The sequence below is a fragment of the Platalea leucorodia genome (genome assembly GCF_965183815.1).
Source record: "Platalea leucorodia genome assembly, chromosome: 3".
NCBI lineage: Eukaryota > Metazoa > Chordata > Aves > Pelecaniformes > Threskiornithidae > Platalea > Platalea leucorodia.
The window spans coordinates 44,302,699-44,324,642 of record NC_138825.1 but is presented as its reverse complement, the minus strand read 5'-3'; the positions used below and the strand labels follow the sequence as shown (position 1 = coordinate 44,324,642).

At 38.1% G+C, this 21,944-nt stretch overlaps 1 protein-coding gene across 10 annotated transcripts in view; it reads left to right on the top strand.

Annotated features, from left to right (window-relative positions):
• ACTN2 (actinin alpha 2) overlaps positions 1 to 21,944 on the top strand; it is a 70,158-nt gene that overhangs the window by 5,836 nt on the left and 42,378 nt on the right. For all 10 annotated transcript variants that reach the window (XM_082305686.1, XM_082305687.1, XM_082305681.1 and 7 more), the window contains exons 2-3: positions 19,298 to 19,412; positions 20,718 to 20,837. In XM_082305686.1, coding sequence (XP_082161812.1) covers positions 19,298 to 19,412; positions 20,718 to 20,837 — 235 coding nt within the window. The remainder of the gene's footprint in view (positions 1 to 19,297; positions 19,413 to 20,717; positions 20,838 to 21,944) is intronic.

Below are 21,944 nucleotides of genomic sequence, written 5' to 3'. Positions count from 1 at the left end.
TATTACTACCAATAGTTATAAAAGCAAACAATTTCACCTTTTTAGACTTATTTTTTTCTAGTATTCAGTGAGTACTGTGACTGTCTTCTATAGAAGAACAAAGTCTTGCCAAATGATATATGCTACTATAGATGCAGAGTGTGCCTTATGAAGTTTCAGCACTCCAAGGCCAAATGCTTCTCCTCCAGGTGCATCAAGAATTTTCTTTTCAAACAGTGGATGTCAAAACCTCTAGTATCAAGAACACACACATCAAACACCTCTCATTTCCTTTTAAATCCTGGGTGCTCTTTAAGTGACCTTCTCAGTAGTAGGTGGTCCCATATAGGGTCTGACTCAGAACTTGGTAGTCAATAGCTGGACTTCATTTTTTTTCTGCCACAGCATAGCTTGATTTTTCAGCATATACTGTAACTGTCCTAAGTATCAGACACTGATGCAACAGGACATGGAGTTGCAGTTTCTCTAGTCCTATGAAGAGTTGCCATGAGGGCAGAGGGACTCTGTATAGAAATATGGGATGCGTTTATGGCTTGTTCTGTACGATTGGCCTCTTAGAGATTAGTGCTTGTTAAAATAGTAACATGTTAAATTCCTCTTGATGATGTCACTTGCATGGAATGGTGCTTGAGAGGAGCATGCTGAAAGGATAGTGGAATGATCGTATTTTGTCAGTGTGCTTCATGTTCTGTTCTTGGAAGCTGTCACTAACGTGTGGCTAAAGAGGGCCCTGAATACTGTGGTGCTGGAGTATGAAGGGAAATTCAAAGAAAGCTATTATGAAATTTACTTAACTAGAAATGTTTATGGAGGTAGTTTTTTTGAATGGGAAGGTTTTATTTGTCAATACTAAGTGCGAGAAATTATTACTCAATATTATATTTTCTATTTAAAATCAAATGGCGCTCTCAATGTTGACCCATTCCAGGCTCTGTATGCTTTTGTTAGTGTTGTCAAATGGATAATTCCCACAGTCCCAATTCAGCTGCTAATTGCCATTCACCCCCAAATATCTGCCAGCAACAGAACTGTATGGTTATGAAAAGAAATTATAAGAACCCGTTTATAATGGGAAGCAAAGGCTACCTCCTACCTGCACTCACAGATACACACCACAGCCTCCCCTGAAACTCATGTAGTAAAATGTCTGCAGATACACAGATCCAATCAGTAAGACAATAAGGATTGCAAGAAGGTATGGATCTAAGTGGGTTTCCATACGTTGCAACCAAGGTGCTTAAGAGCTAGAGAAAAGCTATGTGTTAAGTAGTGGACTTTGCTATAATCTCTTGGGGGTGGGAGGTCTGCATCTTGCTGTGGATCTGTGTTTGGGTCACTGGAGAGCTGAAGAGAGAGGCAGGGAGGTGTTTGCTTGGTAGAGCACTGAGGGTCTTCAGCCCTGAGACTGCAATAAATAGGGAATCCACACTCATACAATTTGTAGCCCTGTGCAAGCAAAAGCAGGGCTCAGGTATATTCCGTAAACTAATGAATCCCGGTAAGAAAATATCATGATTACATCACCAATTTCCAAATCTAACTAAGACAGCTCTGCAAGCTGAATTTTTACTTTTTTTTGCCAATGGGGTAACGCAGTTCAAAATCTTCCACCAAAGCTCTTCCATCCACAAGTAAGACAAAAGGGTTTCATCATTATGATGGAAAAATCGGATACCAAATACCTAACATAAATTTAATCACTGTTTCATGAATTCTGACCCATTTAATGATGTTTAGTTTAGGTAGTAATTTCTGTATTGCACTGTACAGCTTTACTGAGTTCATTTCAGTGAGACTGAGCATTAGGATTTTCTTTAGTTGTGAATGGTGAATGCTACCTAGATATTGGTAGTATTTTAAAAGTTGTACTGCAGAGCCTGCTTACAGAAGAATGCTTTGGATTTGTATCTGGAATGCAGGTGGATGTGATGCAGGAGGAAGCATGTCAGTGAAATAGAATTAGATGGGGATTGGTGCTGCTTAGCTGTGTCCCAAGTCAAAAGACGTCCCTCCTGCATGTTATTTTATACCCTTGCAAGCAAACAAATATAAACGTACTTACACAGCTGGCAAAGTTGAGTTGTTTCAGATGGCTTTACTGCCAAGCATAATTTCTTCTGAGCCCTAATTGTCGGGATGAACAATGTGCGACTGATGTGGTATTCCTCTACTGTGAGCAGTGAAAAGTTGCTGACTCTGAGTGAATATGTCTTATGGCTATGCATTCTTTACTCTCAGCTCATACCAGACGGAGAATGTATTCACATCAAGCACTCCATTTCCTCCTCAATTAAATTTCATTCCTAGTAGTCTGGGGTGATTTTCAAGTCTTCAATGTTTGAAGAACATAATTTCATGAAATGCTGTGATAAGGGTGTGTGACATTTGTTCTTATAATATCACTGGATTTGTTGGTTTTAAATATGCCTCATGTTGAGAGACTTGATGCATAAAGCTATTGTAACTATACAGGTGCTATACAATGCTCTTTTTCTACCTGATAAAATTGGGCATGTATTTAAAGATAGAAGTTACCTCTTTCCACAACATTTAACCAGCAAACACAATGTTATGATCACCCTCTGTAACTGTTTCCGTACATATTCTATAGTAGCTCTTCTTGCTGGCAGTACAAATAACTCTTCAATACAGATCAAGATAGCATGGTCCCAGTAATCCTCAAACTACTGGTGTGAAGGGATTACAGGGCAGGTGTTACTGCTCTGCAGGAACAGAGCATCTGCAGGGATAGAGGTAGAAGACTTTGAAATGCAATGTTCTCCTTTTAGGAAAGTGTCCCACTTGAAATGGTAGCTTGTAGAAATACACTTCATTCTTTAGAAGGCCTGTCCAGAGGGAAGCAGAAGCTGACAGTTGTCTGGCTAATGGTTAGGACCTTAAATTTCCATGTGTGCACACAGGTGAGAAAATTAGTCCTGAATTTATGTCCTAAGTGCAAAAATGGGCACTGCTGCTCCTATGTCTGATCCCAGTTTTCCCTGCTTTTGAGTTACAAGGACGTATCACTTTGTCCATGTCTTCAACTCCAAAATAGTGGTTGTAGTATCTATGTGCTGGCTTTACAGATGGAAGTGCTAAGTGTTTACTGTACTTGGTATGAGTAAGATTTTAGATTTACATCAAATGCTTCCTCCCAACTGCTCTTAACTGTCAGAACACCTTCAACTTGAAATCTGATGCTTGTTCTTATTTCTCTTCAAAAACCTGTAAGCAAAATCAGTCCAGCCATCCATTACTTTGATAACTAGCAGAACCTAATTTAGAGCAGATGCCTTCTACTCTGAACTGACCCTTAGAAAAGCCTTGCTCACCTCCACTACCATAGCAGGAGTCTGCGGAAAGTGACTCCCCTAGTCTAAAATTAGCATCTGTGATTATTCCTTAAGCGTCTAAGGAAACGCTCATATTTTTTATAGGTGTTGAACACCCAGGCATTTCCACTGACGTCAGGAGGAACTTCTGTCTATTTTGCACCTCTGAAAATCAGCTTGCTATTTTGGCACTCACAGAAAGGCTTAACCATCTAGCATTAAGTGATTTTTTTTTTTTTAACTCCGTTTTATGTTTAATCTTGGCACCAGTGTAGCTTTTCACTGCTGCAAGACTTAAGACATTGCACTCTTTAATATGAAGAAAACTGGTACCCAGCTGCACTAAATACAAATAAAAAAAATACATAAATGATTGTGTAGTTCTGGGGTATTATTTCACCTAGAGGAGTTTCTTTAGGCTATGGAAAACCTCTGTAGTCCAGGTTCATCTCCAGCTGTACTCTGGAGTGTAGTTCCACCACGCATTTTCTTTGGCAGAGCAGCTGACCACCTTTGACTCTACTCCTATCCATAGACTTCCAGTCCCCTTCATTTGCTGGTACAATGATCTTTTGCTATATAGCAGATCATTGAAGAAATTTGAAGCAACCCTCCCTGTTCTTACCATTTCTTAATCCCAAGTCATTTCAGTAATGTAGTTTGCAGTGCAGCCCCACGAGCAGCTATATCTGTACATGTACATATTATGTACAATGCACTTATCCATCTGGCATTAATATTAAGATACAAACAAAACGCCATACATGAGGCTGAAGTTTGCTTGCTTTCCTTTTGTCTATGGCTTTCATTTATTTCCATGACCGAGCACAGGTCCCAGCATGGCTCCTGTTAAGAATAGATATGCTATAAACAAAGAACTGTGTGTTTAATTGACAAAGTTTGCTTATCACAAACACTGTACTGTCTAAAACACAGGTGTTTATGCTTCCAGCAGTTACAGTCATGGTTGTTTGTTATTTACCCATCTGTTCTTAGCTCAGTGCTTGGGAACAGGTTACTTAGTTAAATTTCATATTCATATCTAATCAAGCCATCCAAAGATCCCGAGTAATATTTTACTTTTTATTCTGTTTTTAAGAAAAGCTCAGTAATTTAGGAACCTGAGCCTCACTAAAATTTATTTAGGAACTCTAGAATTTTTCAGAAAGTCTGCTGGCTTACAGGATATTTTAAATGTTTTAGAAAATGTTACTCTATAGCTAATGCCTCATTAGAAAAAAAAATTAGACCTTAAAAAAAACAACCCAATATGTTTAAGTAGTATCTTTAACAGCAGAAGTTACCAAATTCTTTACAAAAGAGATTCTTAAAAGAAGCATGAAATCAAAATTGAAATTTTTTTTTAATCATCAGTTACAATAGTAAAGAAATTAACATGGACAGATTATAGGCTTTGTGTCCTGAGAAATATTGCATTGAGTAACCTGGCATATATGCCATAGAAGCTTTTTGTTGCATAATTGGGAATTAATGCATGAGGTTTTCCTTTCTCTATAAGAATCTCAACTGAAACCTCAGTTTAGATTACAAGTGAAACTAGATTTGGTGATCTTCAAATGTACTACATAACAGAGTGCAAAGACGACATTTACTGTGTAAATATTTTGGGGTCTGATTAATGACATGCTTTTCCCATCCTTTATTGGTGTCAGGGACTTAAAGATATGTGTGTTGGTGTGTGTGGAATTGAAAAAACTTTCAAAATCTGTTTTAGCTTTATCAGTCAGAAGACATGCTTTTCTGATTATGGAAATGTTTTAAAGAATGTTGATAAATTGGATACGAACATACTTTTATCCCACTCTGATTGACTGTATTGACCAATTTATAATGGATTTACTTACTCACCTGGCAATGTAGTGTATAATTACTGGATAAAGATAGCACGGTGAAGAAAATCAACAGAGAAAGCAAGGGGAAGACATTTGGAAATCCAGTCAACTAAATCCTGGATTAGCCTACTTTAATTAATCCTTCTATTTCCAGAGGGCATACCTTTAGTTCCTTCCATTCTATAATGTGTGAATGTTTCTTTCATCTCATCCTAAATAGTATTTGGTCATTTAAATATGTATCTACTGAAACAAAAAAGTTAGCCAGCACTATCTGTGATAGTTCAGGAGCTCTTGGGAAACCAGGAGGAGCACTGTAGGGCACAGCTGGTAGAAGAAGGACCTGAGACTGGAAAGGAGAATAGGAGGTACAATCTCTTCATAAGAAGGTTCATTTGGCACTGATAGGGTAGTGGTAATGCGTGTTCTTTGTTTAATACACTTGAGAGAAAGCCCCAGGCAGTGTAAAGGGCATAGACTTCACCTTTAAAGCACACCTGTGGATTTGTCCCTTGCAGATCCACCACAGTATTCAGGACCCTTTTTGGATTACCTATACTTCGTTTTTAACTCTCCACAGGGAGAGGCAAATATAACAGAGATTATGCTTTTGTTCTGTAATGGCGAAGAAGTGGCCAGTTGGAAAAGAATATAGAGGGAGAGAAAAACCAGAAAAATGGCTGGTCTCAAACCTTTTAACATTGCTGAAACAGTTCCCTCCAAACCTATTGGCATTTTTACTGTGAATCCTTTTCTGAAGATGTCTTTTAGTTTGTTGATACTCTTGTGAAGTAGAAATGCTGAGCATGGAAGGTAGCGCTCCAGAATTAACTCCTTCTGAGCCATGTAGAAATGAGTGAATTTCTTTTGACCCTGTAACAGTTCAACTTTTCGGTTGATGTTTTGGTCCCATGACATACTAAATACCTTTTTCTATCCTTGTGTTTCTTAGTTTTTCGGTAGTTAGATCCAAAAAGTGCACCTTAAATACAGCTCTTTGTCTAACTAATGCTTACAGTGAGACCTCCCGAATATCACTTTGCTCAAAAGTGATCCAGAAAGCACCAGAATGCAAATAGCTCCCTGTTCCATTAATTGAGTGTCTTCAAAAGTATCAGGAGTTGTCTTGATTTTGTTCACCCAAGATCTGTATCTAAAAACTTGTAGAGAATAAGAGAGAGAGGGTGCATGAAAGAGATGTTTATGTGCATGCATCAGTACATTGGAGTATCTAACAGAACCTATACACCGCACACTCTGCAAGCTCTCTGCTTAGATCCCTCGTGTCCTACCTGATTGGTTGGGGAGAGGTATCTTTTGGACAGCACTTTATGAGATATGAATATATATTTCTATATAAATATAAAGATGCAGTCTTTATTGCATGGGTGATAGAGTCCATTAAAGCTTTTATAAAAATGTGTACAACATTTCTTTGCTGCACTCAACTTTGTGCAGTGTAGTGGCAAATCTATTTTAATGCTCTGACAACTGGGCATGAACTGATTTATTTGTAGGTATGGGCTGTAAAGTTCTGTGGTGTAAAGTGATCAGGAATGCTGTGTAAGATCTTAGTTGCTGTAGCCATACTACTTCAGGTTGCAATGTCAGAATTACTTGTTTTTATAGTGTAAATTCAAGCTATGCAAAGTGCAGTGGAACAGAGAATATTTGGTTAGTATGCTCTGAAGTTACGTTGCCCTATTAGAGGAAAATACTGTTGTGCCATGCAAATAGTTGGCAGTCCTCAGAGGTTCAGTCTGGATGCTGTACACTCCCAGTCATGCTGTGTGGGAGTACTGTGTCTCTAGCAAAGAGGCACAGGTCCTTGTAGGCGATGCTTCTCTATTTCTGCAGATTTCAGTAGGAGACATTTTGAAGGGCAAAATTTGGCAGTGTTGCATGTAAAAAAAAAAAAATTCTGCCATGATCTGTTAATTGTTAAATTATTAAATGCTAGAAACAATATGGCCTATTGAAAGAGATCAACACGTCCATAAACTTTTCCTTCAAGGGAAATACAAAACCAACATCTGAAAATAAAAGAAAACAAAAGCCATTGACCAAAAATAGATTATTCAAACCTTTCCATTTGTATTGTTCCATTAGTCCCTTTTTTGTTTGTTTTTGTTTTGTTTTTAAAGCTTTACTCCCATTTAAGAACTGTGGTCTGAATATGCTTGATTCACAGATACTTTTTTCACCAATACTTGTTTTTTGAGGCTTGTGAAATAAAAGTTCTTTCACTTGCTAGAGCATTTTAAATTTGCAAAACATACATGAGACTGTAAAATACTGCACAATCACTCAATTTTAGAGATGAACAGAGCCCTCCTAATTCTGCATTTAGAACTCTCAGTCCATGGGGCATATTTACGTTTCACCTCTACCGTGCGGTAAAGATTTTGGATAGACGTGTAAGGAGGTTTTAATACTTGAAAGAAATTGTACAAAAAGCTGTGGAAGAGCTGGGACTCAACTGTTAAGTCTTTACCCACTGTCTGTCCTTTCACTCTCATTAGAGAAAGCAATTTAATATGGGGGCTATTGTAACTGGGAAATTTATTAGTAATTTGAGAACTTTGTTTACTTCACAGATTATACCATTTATTTACCATTCTGTAGTGCTAATCTTGTACCTTGATCATTTTAATGCATTGGATAATGGTATGTAATCCAAAAAATTCAGAGGTATTAATTCTGTTATGACAAGTTATTAACATATCTGTTGTTTTACATAAAAGGCAAAGAGAGTAGAGTCATCAGAAAGGTAGTTTATAACTGTAAATGATGTCATGCATATTGTTATTGAAGTAGGAGGGAAGGTGAAGAGGTAAGATCATTGCAAACAGCAAGGGATTGCTCCCCATTACTCCATCTAGCTGGAATGAATTATCCCGGGCTGCTGCAAGACAGCTGGACATTGCCATTTGGACAAAGGGTGCTCAAAGAGTATTGCCTGGATGCTGTTCTTCAAGGATTCACGCATATGATGTGAATGAACAAACTATACTGCAAAAATAGTCATTCACATCCAAGAGAAAGCTGACTTGCAAAACCCTGACCTTTGTCACCGCTTAGCAAGGTGGTGACAATATTAATGAAAAGTCTCAGTCTTGCAAAGCCTTCCGAGTGGAATATTCTAATAGCTCCTACACCTCAACTCATGATGAAAGATAACCTTGTACTGAAGATGGACTTTTAATTTATTGGTTGGGAATGCATGGCTGGGGGGAACCTTTCACTTTTAGGTCAGTGTTTTGAACCCAGGCCAGATGAATAAGTGACAAGGTTGCTAACACATGCAGGCTGTTTGGTAATGTCTATGAGGTGAGTTGTACTCTCAGTTTAGCTCTCGGGGGGACAGGTGTCCCCATCACTTAAACCACCAGAAATGGCAGCTTCCTTGGAGGTGCCCAAAACTGACCTTATTAGTGAGAGTTAGGGACAGTGACTTTTCATCCTAGAGGTGAAAGCTAAAACAATTTCTGCATGTGAAAATGCTTTCTCAGGTTGCAACTGTGGGGTTATTCACAGTCATTGCTATTCTTAACAGTTCCCTGAGTAACTTCTTTCTCCGTACCTAAGTGGCTGGCACATTTCATAATTCACTAGGAGTTTAGGGAGGGAAGGATAACTAGCATGCAACTAGATTTACAGTAGTAGGTGACTGGTTTATGCTAAACAGCTAGCTTTGATTTTTAAATGTAGAATCAACTTTGGATGACTGAGAACAGATGCTGAAGATGTTGCTAATTGTTACGTGTTGTTTTGCATCTGTTCATAGTAGGTTCTTTTTGATTAATTTTACAGTTCTTTATTTACAAGATATTTATAATTTTGTCAACTTTCTAATCTTTCCTGCTACTATTTCTCTATTGGGCTTTTTTCAGGGTAGTGTTTCAGCACCTCAAAAGCAACTGTGAATTTTCCCCTACAATAGTGCTGAGGGATATGGAGGGTTTATTATTCTCATCATCCTTGAATACAGAAGTGGGACACTTAAAAGTACTCAGCTATGGCTAACATCTGCTCCCGTTGTTGTTAAAAGGCTTATAGTCCCATATGAGGAATTATGCGTCATAATATGCTCAGCATTTAGGACAATAAAACATTTTTAGAATTCCTGTCTTAAATGACTTAGACTGTCACAAAGTTAAGGAGAAAACACAAGTGTCAGGATCTTTTCTCCAGGATCATAAAACAGACCTCGGGAAATGTATTTACCCATAGAACAGATCATTGAATCCACTTTCATTTTAATTTGGTTTGTTTCCCTTTCTGTGAACACTCTTCTGCCTATTGACTTGAATCTTCTTTCCCTCTATCCTGTTACATTTCTTCAGCTTTGTTTCTTTATTATTCTCTGTCTTCACCCTTCTACTTTTTTCTCCAATGTCCCTGACAAATCTCCTCCAATATTATCTTTCTTTTTGCTAAGGGAAATTAGAGGGTCATATGAAAGTAGGAGAGGGAAATGGGGATCACCACAGAAAGAACACCCTGACAGAAACAAAATTTACAGCTATCATCTGTTGCATGCCAAGTGCTTGGATTCCTAAAAGGGAGTTGTTTTCTGCTGAATGACTTCTTATTTTGTAGTCTTTGGATAACATATATACCTAAGTTTTAGGGCTTGTCAGCTACAGAATCTAGAAGGAAAAAGAGTCTTCTCGCCTGTTCTCCCTTTTCAAGGCTGCAGTGTAGATGTCTTCCATGAACATCATAGCAAGTATGCCTGGGAGAGTCTGGGAAAGCATTTAGTCCATTCCCCTACTTTCAGGCAGAAGCAAATATGCTCGTGCTGTTCTTGACACATTTATCCAACTTGTTCTTGATGATGTCCAAGAAGAAGGATTCCACATTTACCCAGCCAATCTCTTCCACTGCTTCACTGCTTCTAGAATTAAAAATTAATCTAAATCTTCCTCGTTGTTGTTTTAAGCTCATGACTGTCTATCTTAAGCTCTGTCTTCAGTGAACAGAGAGAACTGTTTTATTATCTGTTGTGACTTCTTAAATGGTTGAGATGAGTATTACTGTCTCTTCAGAATTCTCATTATTAAGCCCACCCAATGGTTCTATATTTTTCATAGATTAAGTTTTCTAGAATTTTATTCTTTTCACAGCTGTTTCATAGATTCTCTCCAACTGGTCCATATTCTTGAATTTCGTGCCCAAAAGAGGGGACAGTATTACAGCTAATCCCTTGCCAGCACTGAGGAGATTAGAAGAAATACTTCAGATATTGATACATCATTCTTTTGCTCAGACATTCCAATATTATATTTGCCTTTTATAACAGCATGACATTTTTTGATCAAGTTAGGTTGTGATCCACTGTAAATCCCAGATCCTCTTCTTCAGTGCTACTGCCCTGCCAGTAGTTCTCCATCCTGTGTTTTTGCAGTTATTTATTACTGGAGGGGCCCACTTCAGACTTCTTGCTGATCTGCATCCAGCTTTCTTCAAGTCATTTCACTGATTTGTCAGGATTAGTTTGAATTGTAGCTCTGTCATGAAACATGCTTACAGACCCATCATTTTGCTGTCATATTCAAATGTAATAAGCATATACTCTATTCTGTCATCTAAATGAGTAAGTAAAGTGTAGTATAGGAAGTGGTTCAGGGCAGATTCCTACAGAAGTACACTTCTGTAAGCCCTTCCGCTTAATAGTGAACATTACTCACCATTAGTAGGAATAAACTCTCTGACTTGCTAAACATTGTTGGGTTTTTTTTTCCTCTGGTATGATTTGGGTTTAGTTTTCCTCTCAGATATATAGCCCTCTGCTGTTGCAACCAGCTTAGGTACGTGACATAAAAGAGATCTGCTTGTGTAGAGTCCTGGTGGGGAGACCTCTAAAATACTCTAGCTTAACTAGTGGAACTAGGATGAATGGCTAGAGTTCAGATAGGCAAAATCATAAGGGGAGGACGTGTGTACCTAAATGCAGGCTTAGAAAGGTAGCACAACATAAGTTTTTGCTTGCTTGTCCTTGGAAGTTTAATTTTTTAAATATAAGATTGGATTCTGCAAAAGTTGATGCTACTTGCCTAGCGAAGTTTCCCACTTCTGCATAAATAAAATATGCCAAACCTTTTGTCACCTATAGACTGTGTTTCTCCCTTTATTATGAAATTTACCACATGTAAATTTACCACAGACTACTCTGGCCTGCTTAGTGATAGGAATGTAGTAAAAAATATTCAGAATTAAAAGAACACACTAGAAGTAGACAGCAGTTTGTTGGTGTGGTTTTTTTTTTCCTGACAGTTCCTTTGTCCTTCTAATTCCTTCACCTTAACAAAATGAGTAGATTGCACTTATACTGCAAAGATAAGAATGGGTAAAGATATCTTGCAGTTTTTATAATGCAAGGTGAAACCATGCCCATGCTTTCACTAAAGATTTTTATTGGATTCTTGCTTCTCTTATTTCTGCGTTATTCTTCTGAGCAGGGTTCTCTTATTTGAGTGATTCTTGAAATTCCAAAAATGAAAAGTAGATTTAGACCAGAATTGTCCTACAGATCCTGAGCACTTTTTAGTTTCGAATGGGATTTTAAACATTGCCTATGCTCCTACTTCTAAAATATCAATGTTTCTGATTGAAAATACATTTAAAATAGGCAGGATTGTTTTAAACTGATAAAAATACACAAGCAGTCAACCCTGTGGCACTGCATGTATTTTGAGAAGTCACACATTTGGATCATACAGATGCCTGCTGCTGTAAAACTTTCATAAATGGGTGTCATCAACAGTAATGAAAAAGGAAGGAGCTTCCTTCAGGGAATAGAGCTGTTGTAGCATTATACCAGTGGTCCATCGAAGTCCTGAGTTGTCTGAAGACTTACCTAAATTTTCATGCTTAAGACTGATGCTTCTCTCTCACATGTAAAGATGGGCTTATGTGCCTGAAAACTTCTCTGTCTTTTCCAGCTATCTCAGGTGATCCAGTAAAGATTATCTGCCTGCTCCTAATAAACTGTGCGATATTTGAACTGTTTTAGCCCCTCCAAAAACCTTGTGAAAACTCTTATCTTCCTTCCTTTCCTTCCTGTTTTTCCCTTAAGAAAAAAAGGCTGAGGTGAGGACAGTGCATGCAGTGACCCATACTGAATTTCCCATACATCTTGCTGCTTCATGAGTTTTCTTCCATTTTAGACCAATGAGAGAACATAACCTTTCTCTGTTGTCTCCTCTGAAAGAAAGAACTAATGTCGCTCACTTTGTAACAAAAGGCTCAGTAATCTTGACATTTCTCAGGGTTCAGCCTATCCAAATTATTCTTGAAGGGATATTTACATGCTCTGGGTTTCTTTTTTGTTAATAGTAAGCACTGTAAAACAGACGTGCAGTCATTCAGTGCTGGGAGGGGGTTGCATGTTTTACAGGAAACCCTAGACTCGCATAGGATTAGGCCACCTGCTTTGTAAGGACTGAGGTCTCCCCAGGCTCTTCCATGCAAGCAAAATGCAGAATGCTAGCAAGACATGTGCAATGTCCTGTGTGATGAATGCATCCCTTTGACACGTCTCCTGTGAATGATAAAATCAAGGAACTGAGGTGAAGTTCCTGTAGATACTAGAGCAGATCTGCTGATAGTGCAGAGTATGCTAGCATATCATCTCTGACACCATCTGTTCAGCTATATGGATGGATGTCCTGGAGCAGGGAGGGCTTTCCCCAACTTTGGATTTGCGGACCTTGTGATGGAGCTTCTACTAACTTCCTGTGTGAGAGGGTTCTATGCTATCCTTTCTGGTGTTCCTGGGAATTTGGCTTTGACATAGTGCCTATGATTTGAAGGTTTCTTTTAATGACCTTTTGGAACGTGCTAAGCATTTCCCCTACTTTAGCCTTTGCAGCATCCTCCACTATGCTTTCACTGTGCTTCATTTGAGTTGTTGCTGTGCTCTGGTGTGTTTAGTGTTAAAATCCCACTTTGCCTACCAAGTGTTTTGGTGTGATCGAGGTGTACTGGTGGACCACCTCTCCTGTTACAGTTACTCTAGTTATTTTACTAACATGTACCAATGCATTTAGGCTTCCTCTGGAAGGGGAAATAAGAGCAAGGCGACAGTTAATAATAATTCAAACCAACAAGTAAGATATAAGATTTTATTTAGTTTCCATTCGTAAAAATATACTCATGCACCTAATATACTAAAAGTACAGCTGATCTAGATGTTCTAGGAACATCTAAAAGATGCCATGTGTAGTCATTGGTTCACATCAAGCTAGTTTATAAAGGCTGTGCAATTTTCTGCTGTGTTTCACCTTCATGCCCCTTCTTTTGGGGGCAGAATTAAATAGTTAAGAGAACGAGAGCCAACACAGACTGTATCCCAAGGCCAGAGAAAAGCCCTCATCCTGCAGTCATTGGAACACAGTGTGGACACAGGAGCTAGGAGATCACGTTGCAGGTTCACAACTTATATTTTAAAACATGGATAACAGACAGATGGGAAATTCTTCAAGGGGAAACCTCAGTCTGGCCTAGTGGGAATGTTCTGGCAGAGCTCTTTCTGTAACACCCTTGCCATGCACTCAGAGCCCAGTAATGTCCCGTATAACTACAGAGTGAATCACTGCATCCCATTTAGCCTAGAAGTAATGAAGAGCCTCAGCTAGCACAAGTAGAGAGGAAAAATACTTTGGAAGAAGGGCTATATAGCAGAGTTTTAAGAAACAACTCTATCAGACTGAGATAATTAGGGATAACACATATGTATATAAACAAATGTGTTGAATGTTCATATTTGAAGTTAATTTTCTTCAGGTGTGTTCTGCTCTGGGTATTAGAATTCAAGGTCCACTTAAAATGAATTGTGTTTCTGCTTTACTTAACAGACACAGAAAGTATTAAGTTTCCTATTACTGCAGTATTTTTCATAATTCATAGGTTAAAATTGGATTTTGTGTATATTTTCTTATGCGGATGTTACAGAAAGGCTAGAAACTCAAAAAACAAATGGTTCGTGGGCCAGTAGCCTTTCTGGTAGGGGTACAGACAAGCAGACACGTGCCTTTTGAAATCAATATTACTTTTTAAAATATTTTATTATTTAAAATATTAAAGAAATATTGTAACTATTACAGCAGACAGAAATTGATTTGAGTTGGAGAGAGTGAAAGGCAGTGTTAACCTTTGGTACGAGATATATGTACTAAATAGGATATGAGTCTCCAGTCCTTTATTGGGCTGGATCCACTTCTCAGTTTAAATTCTGAGTGCAAGTAAATATATCTTCCTGAACTTGTGGAGTGTATCTCCTGTACATGTCCTCATGCAAGTTATGGTGCTGTTTTGGTGATGTACATTTTGGACTCCCTGTCAGTGCCAAGCTAGAAATTTACCCTGTATCTTCAGCAGGTGGAACAAGTTGTCTTGTGACCCACCGATGGGTAACAGTATTGGAGAGGGTGGTAACTGGTGCTTTCTCAATTCTCTTTATCCCTATTATCGCATGCACATATGAAACTTGTTATTATAGCATCTTGTTTTCTGGCTTTGGAGCACTATCAGAAGTAAGTTATCATTACACTCACATAAAAAGGACGTGTGGGTTTTCTCAGGAGTATAGGACAATTCAGCTCTCAGAGTTATCACTTTTTCCATCCAAGCATGTCCTTCATTGTGCGTGTGTAAAAATATTTGCTCAGAGCCGGCATACCCTATTATTTTTTGGCATTAGCTGCAGTTGATTAATAATTGATTAGGAATATCTCCTTTTTCTGTCCCTTGGTTGCAATTCTACTTGTCAAGGGCTTGTGAAACTAAGTGGCCTGAGTAAATTACCAGGTAAGGTTTTTTTTTTTCTCGGGTACACACTTTGCCATCACAGATCAATGAATCCAAATTATGGAGAATATGCTATTGGCAGTCTTCACAATGAGGCCAAGTGGGCATAGAACATAAACTGTGCTCCCTTTTCTGCAGTTACCTTTTCCAAAATAGACCTGTGACAGCAGAAGACCATTAATAGTGCATTAAGAGAACATTTACCTGTGGGATTGCACATTTGTTGGCTTCCTGCCCTGCGTCCCCTGTTCTGTGGTCTCTTATCTAAGAATGTCAGCAAAGTTTCTTTTGTAGTAACAACTTTGGAAAGGAGAATTCTTTTTTTTAATTTATTTTTTTTAAATTTGTAGAGCCACCTATGGCAAATAAATTCTAAAAAGAAATGTGTAGCTTTCTAGGCACTTATTTGTATCCCTCCTGGTATTCGGCTTGGTGCCTTCAGTCCTGCCTTGTTTCTCTGGGCAATCTGATACTCTGAAATGTGCTGTACAGCTCAGCAGAAAAAGGAATTTGCTTTGTCTAAGTCATTTAATAGCTTTTAAATCCCAGTGGATTACAAATTTGCAGGGTACTATATGCTGGCTGTATCTTGATCTCCAGGGCTTAAACGTGCTTTGAATTGTTTCTTAATAACTATGAATAGAACTGTTAGTTAAAGCCAAAGCAGTGAGAACAAGTGGTATCACAATAAGAATAGAAGGACGAGGATTAAATAAAATGTTGATTGTGGAAACTGTTAAAATTTGCAAGTTAAGTTTTACAGTAGCTTTAATACAGTCACTTATGGATTGCATCACTGAAACATAGTAAACACTTCCTTAAGTAGCATTCCTATAACCGTGTTTAGTCCTAGGAAAATAAGCCAGTTTGGAAGGCACCAGGCTATGAAGCCACATGCTGAGAGTCTGCTGTAATGTACTGCAGTGACACTTTCCATGAGGCACAAGACAACTGTCATAACGGGGTAGCACCATTTCGTGACCTGGTGCACTGGTAAAACAGAAAGCTCTGAGAAACTGTAATTTAGATAAAAGATCTAAATCTCTTATTCTGGATGCAGAAGATAATCTAAACTATCTAGATACAGATAGTGTAGATAAAGAATCCATGCACAGTAGAGTGCTTCAGCAGAACTTATCTCATGAATGGAGGCTTTGTAAGTAATTCCAAGTTTATCCTTCAGAATGCTACAACATCAGTGACAAACCCCAATACTACTGGAAAGAATCTTAAACAACCTGCAGGTTATTTATATATAAAAAGGCAGCCCATAAACCCAGTGACTGTCGTCAAACTATTTATTGAAAACAGCTTGACTCAGCAGTAGTAGCATCTTTTCCTTGTTTCTGTCATAGCAACATCGACTGCTTAGTGTTTTCATAAAATGAACAAGATTGAGAAGAGAGTGTCTCAGCAAATTCAGTGCAGTAAAAATGTCTGTTTTCAAGAGAAACTGTTTAAATTATTTGAAAACTTTGGGATCTTTGGATAAAATTTATGTTTTGTGTCTATCAGTGCAGCATCCAGTAAGTTGAATCAGGTGTTGTAGAGGCGAAGTAGAGGACCACAGTGAGATATTGGACAGTGGACAAAATTCTGATTTGCTTTATATATATATATGCATATATGAGCTAAGAAGTGCCAGGTTCCATTTCTTCGTAAGAAACTAGGTGAGAAGTAGCTTTCTTCACAGTAGGAATCAGATCTGTATTTTAAGACTGCTCAACTGGTGGGGTCATTGCTATTAAACTCTTAATTAAATGAAAAATGGGGAAAACTCATTTACTTGAGTGGTACAAGGTCAGAACATTCACCATAAATGTCTAAAAGAAGAGATGGAAATGGCTGAGGTTTTTCTCCAAATTCCTCTTTGAGTTTAGCATGGTGTGCTTGAAACAATTCTACAAACTGCAATAGCATCTGCAAATAAGCACATATCCATCACTGAAGCTTAATTCATGAGAGGCTCATTAATTTACTGGTTCAGCTTTCTAATATTTATTGCCAAATTGCCATGCAAGGTTCATGTGCATTTACCCTTGAGTGCTTTCAGTTGTTTTTTTCTGTATTACCGTAATATTGTTCCTTCCAAGGATGCTTGTTATAATTTTTAGTATTTGCAAATGACTTAATGTGGTGCTAAGCCTTTTTAGATGCATATCACTAGAACAAGATACTGCTTGAGGCAGACAAATTATAAACTAGATCCTAACCCTATAATGATCCGAATCAAATACCATCCTAAGACTCCATCATGTTGAGCCCTGAGGGTAGACGTGCCTAGTATCTCTGTTGTGATTCTTGATACACTCTAGTTTCAGGTCTCCCATGAGCTCAGTAAAGCTCGTTACCTTAAAATGAGGAAAGTCTTACCTTCCTGAAAGACTGCTTCTCAAGCTAACATCCCTTTATTAAAACAAATGTGTTTGCAGAGATACTTCAGCTGCAGCCATACTTATCTCTATCTGCACACAGAACGACTTTCTTATGCCTCTACCTGCAACTCATCCTCTGCAGGTCAACAGGACCCCTGCCCAGAACCACTTCCAATACTGTCTTCTCTCTCCTCTTTTCTCTGGGTATCTAGAATTAGGGATTTCACTGCACAGCTCCCCCATATCCATAGCAGTTCTTGCTTCTTCCTTTCAATTGGAAAGGAGAAGTCGATAAAACTAAAGTTTAGCAGGCTGCTCCTTGTAGGAGCTCTGAGAATAGAGCCCGGCAAGCTGCACATAAATTCTTCAAATAAATTGAGTCAAACCCAACAATCAAAATGTTATTCTTTAACAGAAAGTTGCATTTTTAAGAGTAGACCATTTTTGAAAATTCAATCCATATCTTCTCAAGGTATGAAATCTGTCTAGAATTTCCAAGATTCAGTTCCAGGGAAATTTTTTGCCGTCATCTACTGGCCTTTCTTATTCTGTTTCTGAGACATCAGAAATTAAAGAGTCTAAAAAAATCAGGCAAGAAAAAAGAAGGCCAAAGGAAATTTCATACTGGCAATGGGGATTTAGGATATATTTTAGTTTTTAAACTATTTACATCAAATGTTTTTAAAACTATGGTAATTTGAAATAGCAAAGGAAGGGAAATTCCAAATATCTGACAATTTTAAGTAGCTGAAGTCTAACTTAGCAAAATGTCTGGCCTTGTTATATACCCAGAGTTAAATACCTGGTGAAATACCTAGTAAATACAAACTTGCTCTATATATCTTAAAAGACACTGAAAAGCAAGGAGGATTTGTCAGAAGGCTGAGAAGTAGTGGATATTTGAAAACAGACTAATTTTAACTACTAAATTTTATAGTAGCCTATGTTTTGATTTCATTCATACAAAAGGTAATGTGTATATGATGTCTGTAGATCAATGGAGTTAGTTCTGCTTTTCATCTCTCCAAGTAAAAGCGGACTTGGCTGTTCTCCATGGAGAGAGAAATGCTCATGGTTGCTTTTGTGACCATTTTTGCCCTGCAAACTTAAGTATCTGCATTTGTGTGTTTCACAAAGTTGTGGTAGTTTTCTGAAAATTATATAACACAGTTTAAAAATAAAACCCTTGGTAAGGCAAGCCATATCTGCAGGGTCTGAATGTGAAACTACTGTGCTTGAATTATTGTAAACTTTCAAAATCCATTCTAATTGTCCATGTTTTGAAAAGGCATTATGTTTCTCACTGTAGTTACAAGTAGGAGCAGCTGCAATTTTGCTGGTGTCTGTGCTGTATAAAGTCTCTCTTCAGTTGCTTCATCCTGAAGAGTGCTCTCACAACTTCCTGCCTGTGAGAAACGCATGTTACTTGTCCCTGGCATAGATGATCTGTATAAGAACTGTTTGCCATGGCATGAATTCAAGTAGTAGGAGTTTTTGCTTCTGTGCTTTGTATTGCCTACATTTTACTGTCACACAGCTTCCTTTATACTATATCAATCTTTATTTTCAGGAAGAATATGTAACAGATAAGTCCCAAGATAAAATTATGTGCTCATAAAATGTTAAGTGTAGTAATAACTATTAGACAAATTTTACCTTCACGTGTAGATCTGGTTTTGGGGACACATTTACAAGCAGAATCCAGCACAATATTGCTTCTAATCAAGCAATTCTTTGCATCTTCATGAACATCTGGGGTAAGAATTTTGAACTCGGTGATGTATATAAAATGAATGGCAGTTGGACATCCAAATTTCTAAGGCAATAGTGAAAATCTCAGGTGTAGTGTTTACTCAGATAGCTTAGCAGTTGTTTTGGGAAATGCCTTGTTGATAAGTTTTTTTTTTTTTTGTTACTATTACAGACGTTTACAGCCTGGTGCAATTCCCACCTCAGGAAAGCAGGCACGCAGATTGAGAACATTGAGGAGGACTTCAGAAACGGCCTCAAACTGATGCTCCTCTTGGAAGTTATCTCAGGTTGGCTAAAATAAAGTTTGCTATATATTTACAGCATGCTCACTGAAACACTCTTAAAAGAACAAAAATTATTAACAATTCAAAACAGTGAACACAAACTCTAAGTAGGCTGAAAAGTGAGAGATGAAACACACTCTAAAACAAAAGGGAGGGAAAAAAAAGCTATGCTTTTTCCTTATCTCCAAAATCTTCTGGTTTGTGCTTGTATTCCAGGATATCACAGTGTATCAGGGACATCACAGTGTTGTTGGACAAACCACAAACATTGAGAACCTGGTCTTAGCCCCTAACAATTAAAAAGCCTTTACACTTAGGTTACAAATTCATTTTATTCCACTTTTAGTATAAGAGTTCTGCTTTGCTTTGAATGACTTTATTGGATGGACCAATGCTTTCAAAAGTGAGTGCCTAAATAAAACTAGATCAATATTTAGTCACAAGTAAAAGGTTTCATTTTGCAGAAGGGTAGAACATCCAAGAACTCTTTTTGACTAACCGATGTAAACTCACTATGTCACCCCTTTTTATGTGTTATTCAGAGGGGCAGTCCCCAAGGTACACTCAGAATGCTCCTGAACGGGAAAGGAATAGCTCCAGTTTCAGACACACAATAAAGGTGAAAAAGGGCAAGAAGATTTTTAAGACGTCTTTATGGAAAAGACAGTTTACGTTTTTGCTGGAGATTTCATTGGGGAAAGAGGATCTTCAAACGCTCACTCTTCATGAAATGGAGAGTCATATTTTCAGAAATTATTCTTCTTTGTGATAATTTTGAAGGATAAATTCATTCAAACACAACAGCCTATGCTCTGAAATTAGCTGCTCCTCTGTACTGGATGAGGTGGTTAAAAGCCATTGTTCTTGCTCAGACATGGAAGGATGGTATGGTTAATCTGCTGGATAGAGTCCAGCCTCTCTTTACAGTCAAGCAGGTAAGGGTGATGAGCTCTGAGAACATCCTGCTGTCTTAATATTCAGCTACTCTAAAACAGACAGTAGCAATGAACGAGAAGTTGAGTAGCAGGAAGCACTCACATATCTTCCAGATGTTTAGGGCAACCGTAAAAATTTTACTCTGGTTTTACTGCTATATCAGAAAGATCTAAGTCAGATGTTTCAACATTTGAATTTTCTCTTCAGGGTTTTGTTCAAAGCCATTTGACATTCTTTCAGAAAAAAACCTGTTAAAATAACTGCTAACTTTTAGACAGCGTTCAGGGCACATTCACTCTTGAGTTCTAATCAGTTGGGTCTCTGTAGCCAGGTGTATGTAACAATAAACACATTAAATTTGTTATTCTGCAGGGGAAAGACTACCGAAACCAGACAGAGGGAAGATGCGCTTCCATAAAATTGCTAATGTCAACAAAGCTCTGGATTATATCGCCAGCAAAGGAGTGAAACTTGTGTCAATTGGTGCAGAAGGTATGTGGCAGAGTTTGACAATGCACCTTACGTGGATCCTAGGCATTCACATTGCAAAGAAGTCTGACAGAGACCCTTGGCCAAATTGCGTGGGCTGTTCTCTATATATGGGTGCCTCAAAAATCGCTTAATATTGATTGCTCACCTATTTCTGTGAAAGGACGAGAGGTAGAAATTTGTGGATGCCTGGAGAGGGATAGGGGTATAAATGGGCTCTAAGATTAGTTTATCTCCAAAGTTAAATTGAATTATCTGTGTTTCAGTGGGTGTTCAGATAATTTCTTCATTCGGAGCATTACGTTTTTCCTATACATTATTAAAAATAAGGAACTCCTGTAGAAATCAGGTTGGATTCTAGGGTGTGCTTTATCCAATCTGGGATCTTTTTTTATCTTTATGAGATATTATTCAGACAAGACAAAGGCTGACATCACTACCAGGTGGCTGGGACCTACTCCCATTTTATTATAAGACTGACTGTGGATGGCAGCTGTGTTTCTAAAATTCAGATGTAGAGTTAAGGGAGTGATCAAAAGAAATTATGGTAGCTGGGGAGAGACTGAACATATGAAGAAAGTGGGATGATATTTACTAAAGTTATTACTTTGTTATTGTTCTGTTGTTCAGGTAGTTAAATAAAAAAATGCAGTTGGCTAGCTAAATGCTGATAGCTGTAAACTCTGAGCAAAAGAAGGCAGGCTCCCACTGCAAGTGAACCTATGCCTCCTATGAGATTCAATTAATTGTTTAAAAAGGGCAAAGGTCTGTCTAGAACTAACTGCTTCATGGAGGTATTTGCATAATGCTTTGCATAGCCATTACCATACAAAAGAGTGATGGGGCTAGCATGATATCCAACTACTTTTGATTCCATAGCCTCAATGATGTGCTGTCCATTCTGGGGGCAGCCTCTGACGTCCTTAGAGCAAAACTCTGGCTGTAACCTCAGTACCATGGTGAGAAGCACTAGCTATATTCTATTCACATTGCTACGCCTTTTTAGATCTATTTATGAGCCTTCTCTTCCTGTTTTCTGATTTCTCCAGGCTTATACATGTCTTTATTCTGGCTTCCAAACCTTGATCTTGGGGAGCTTACTGTAACTGT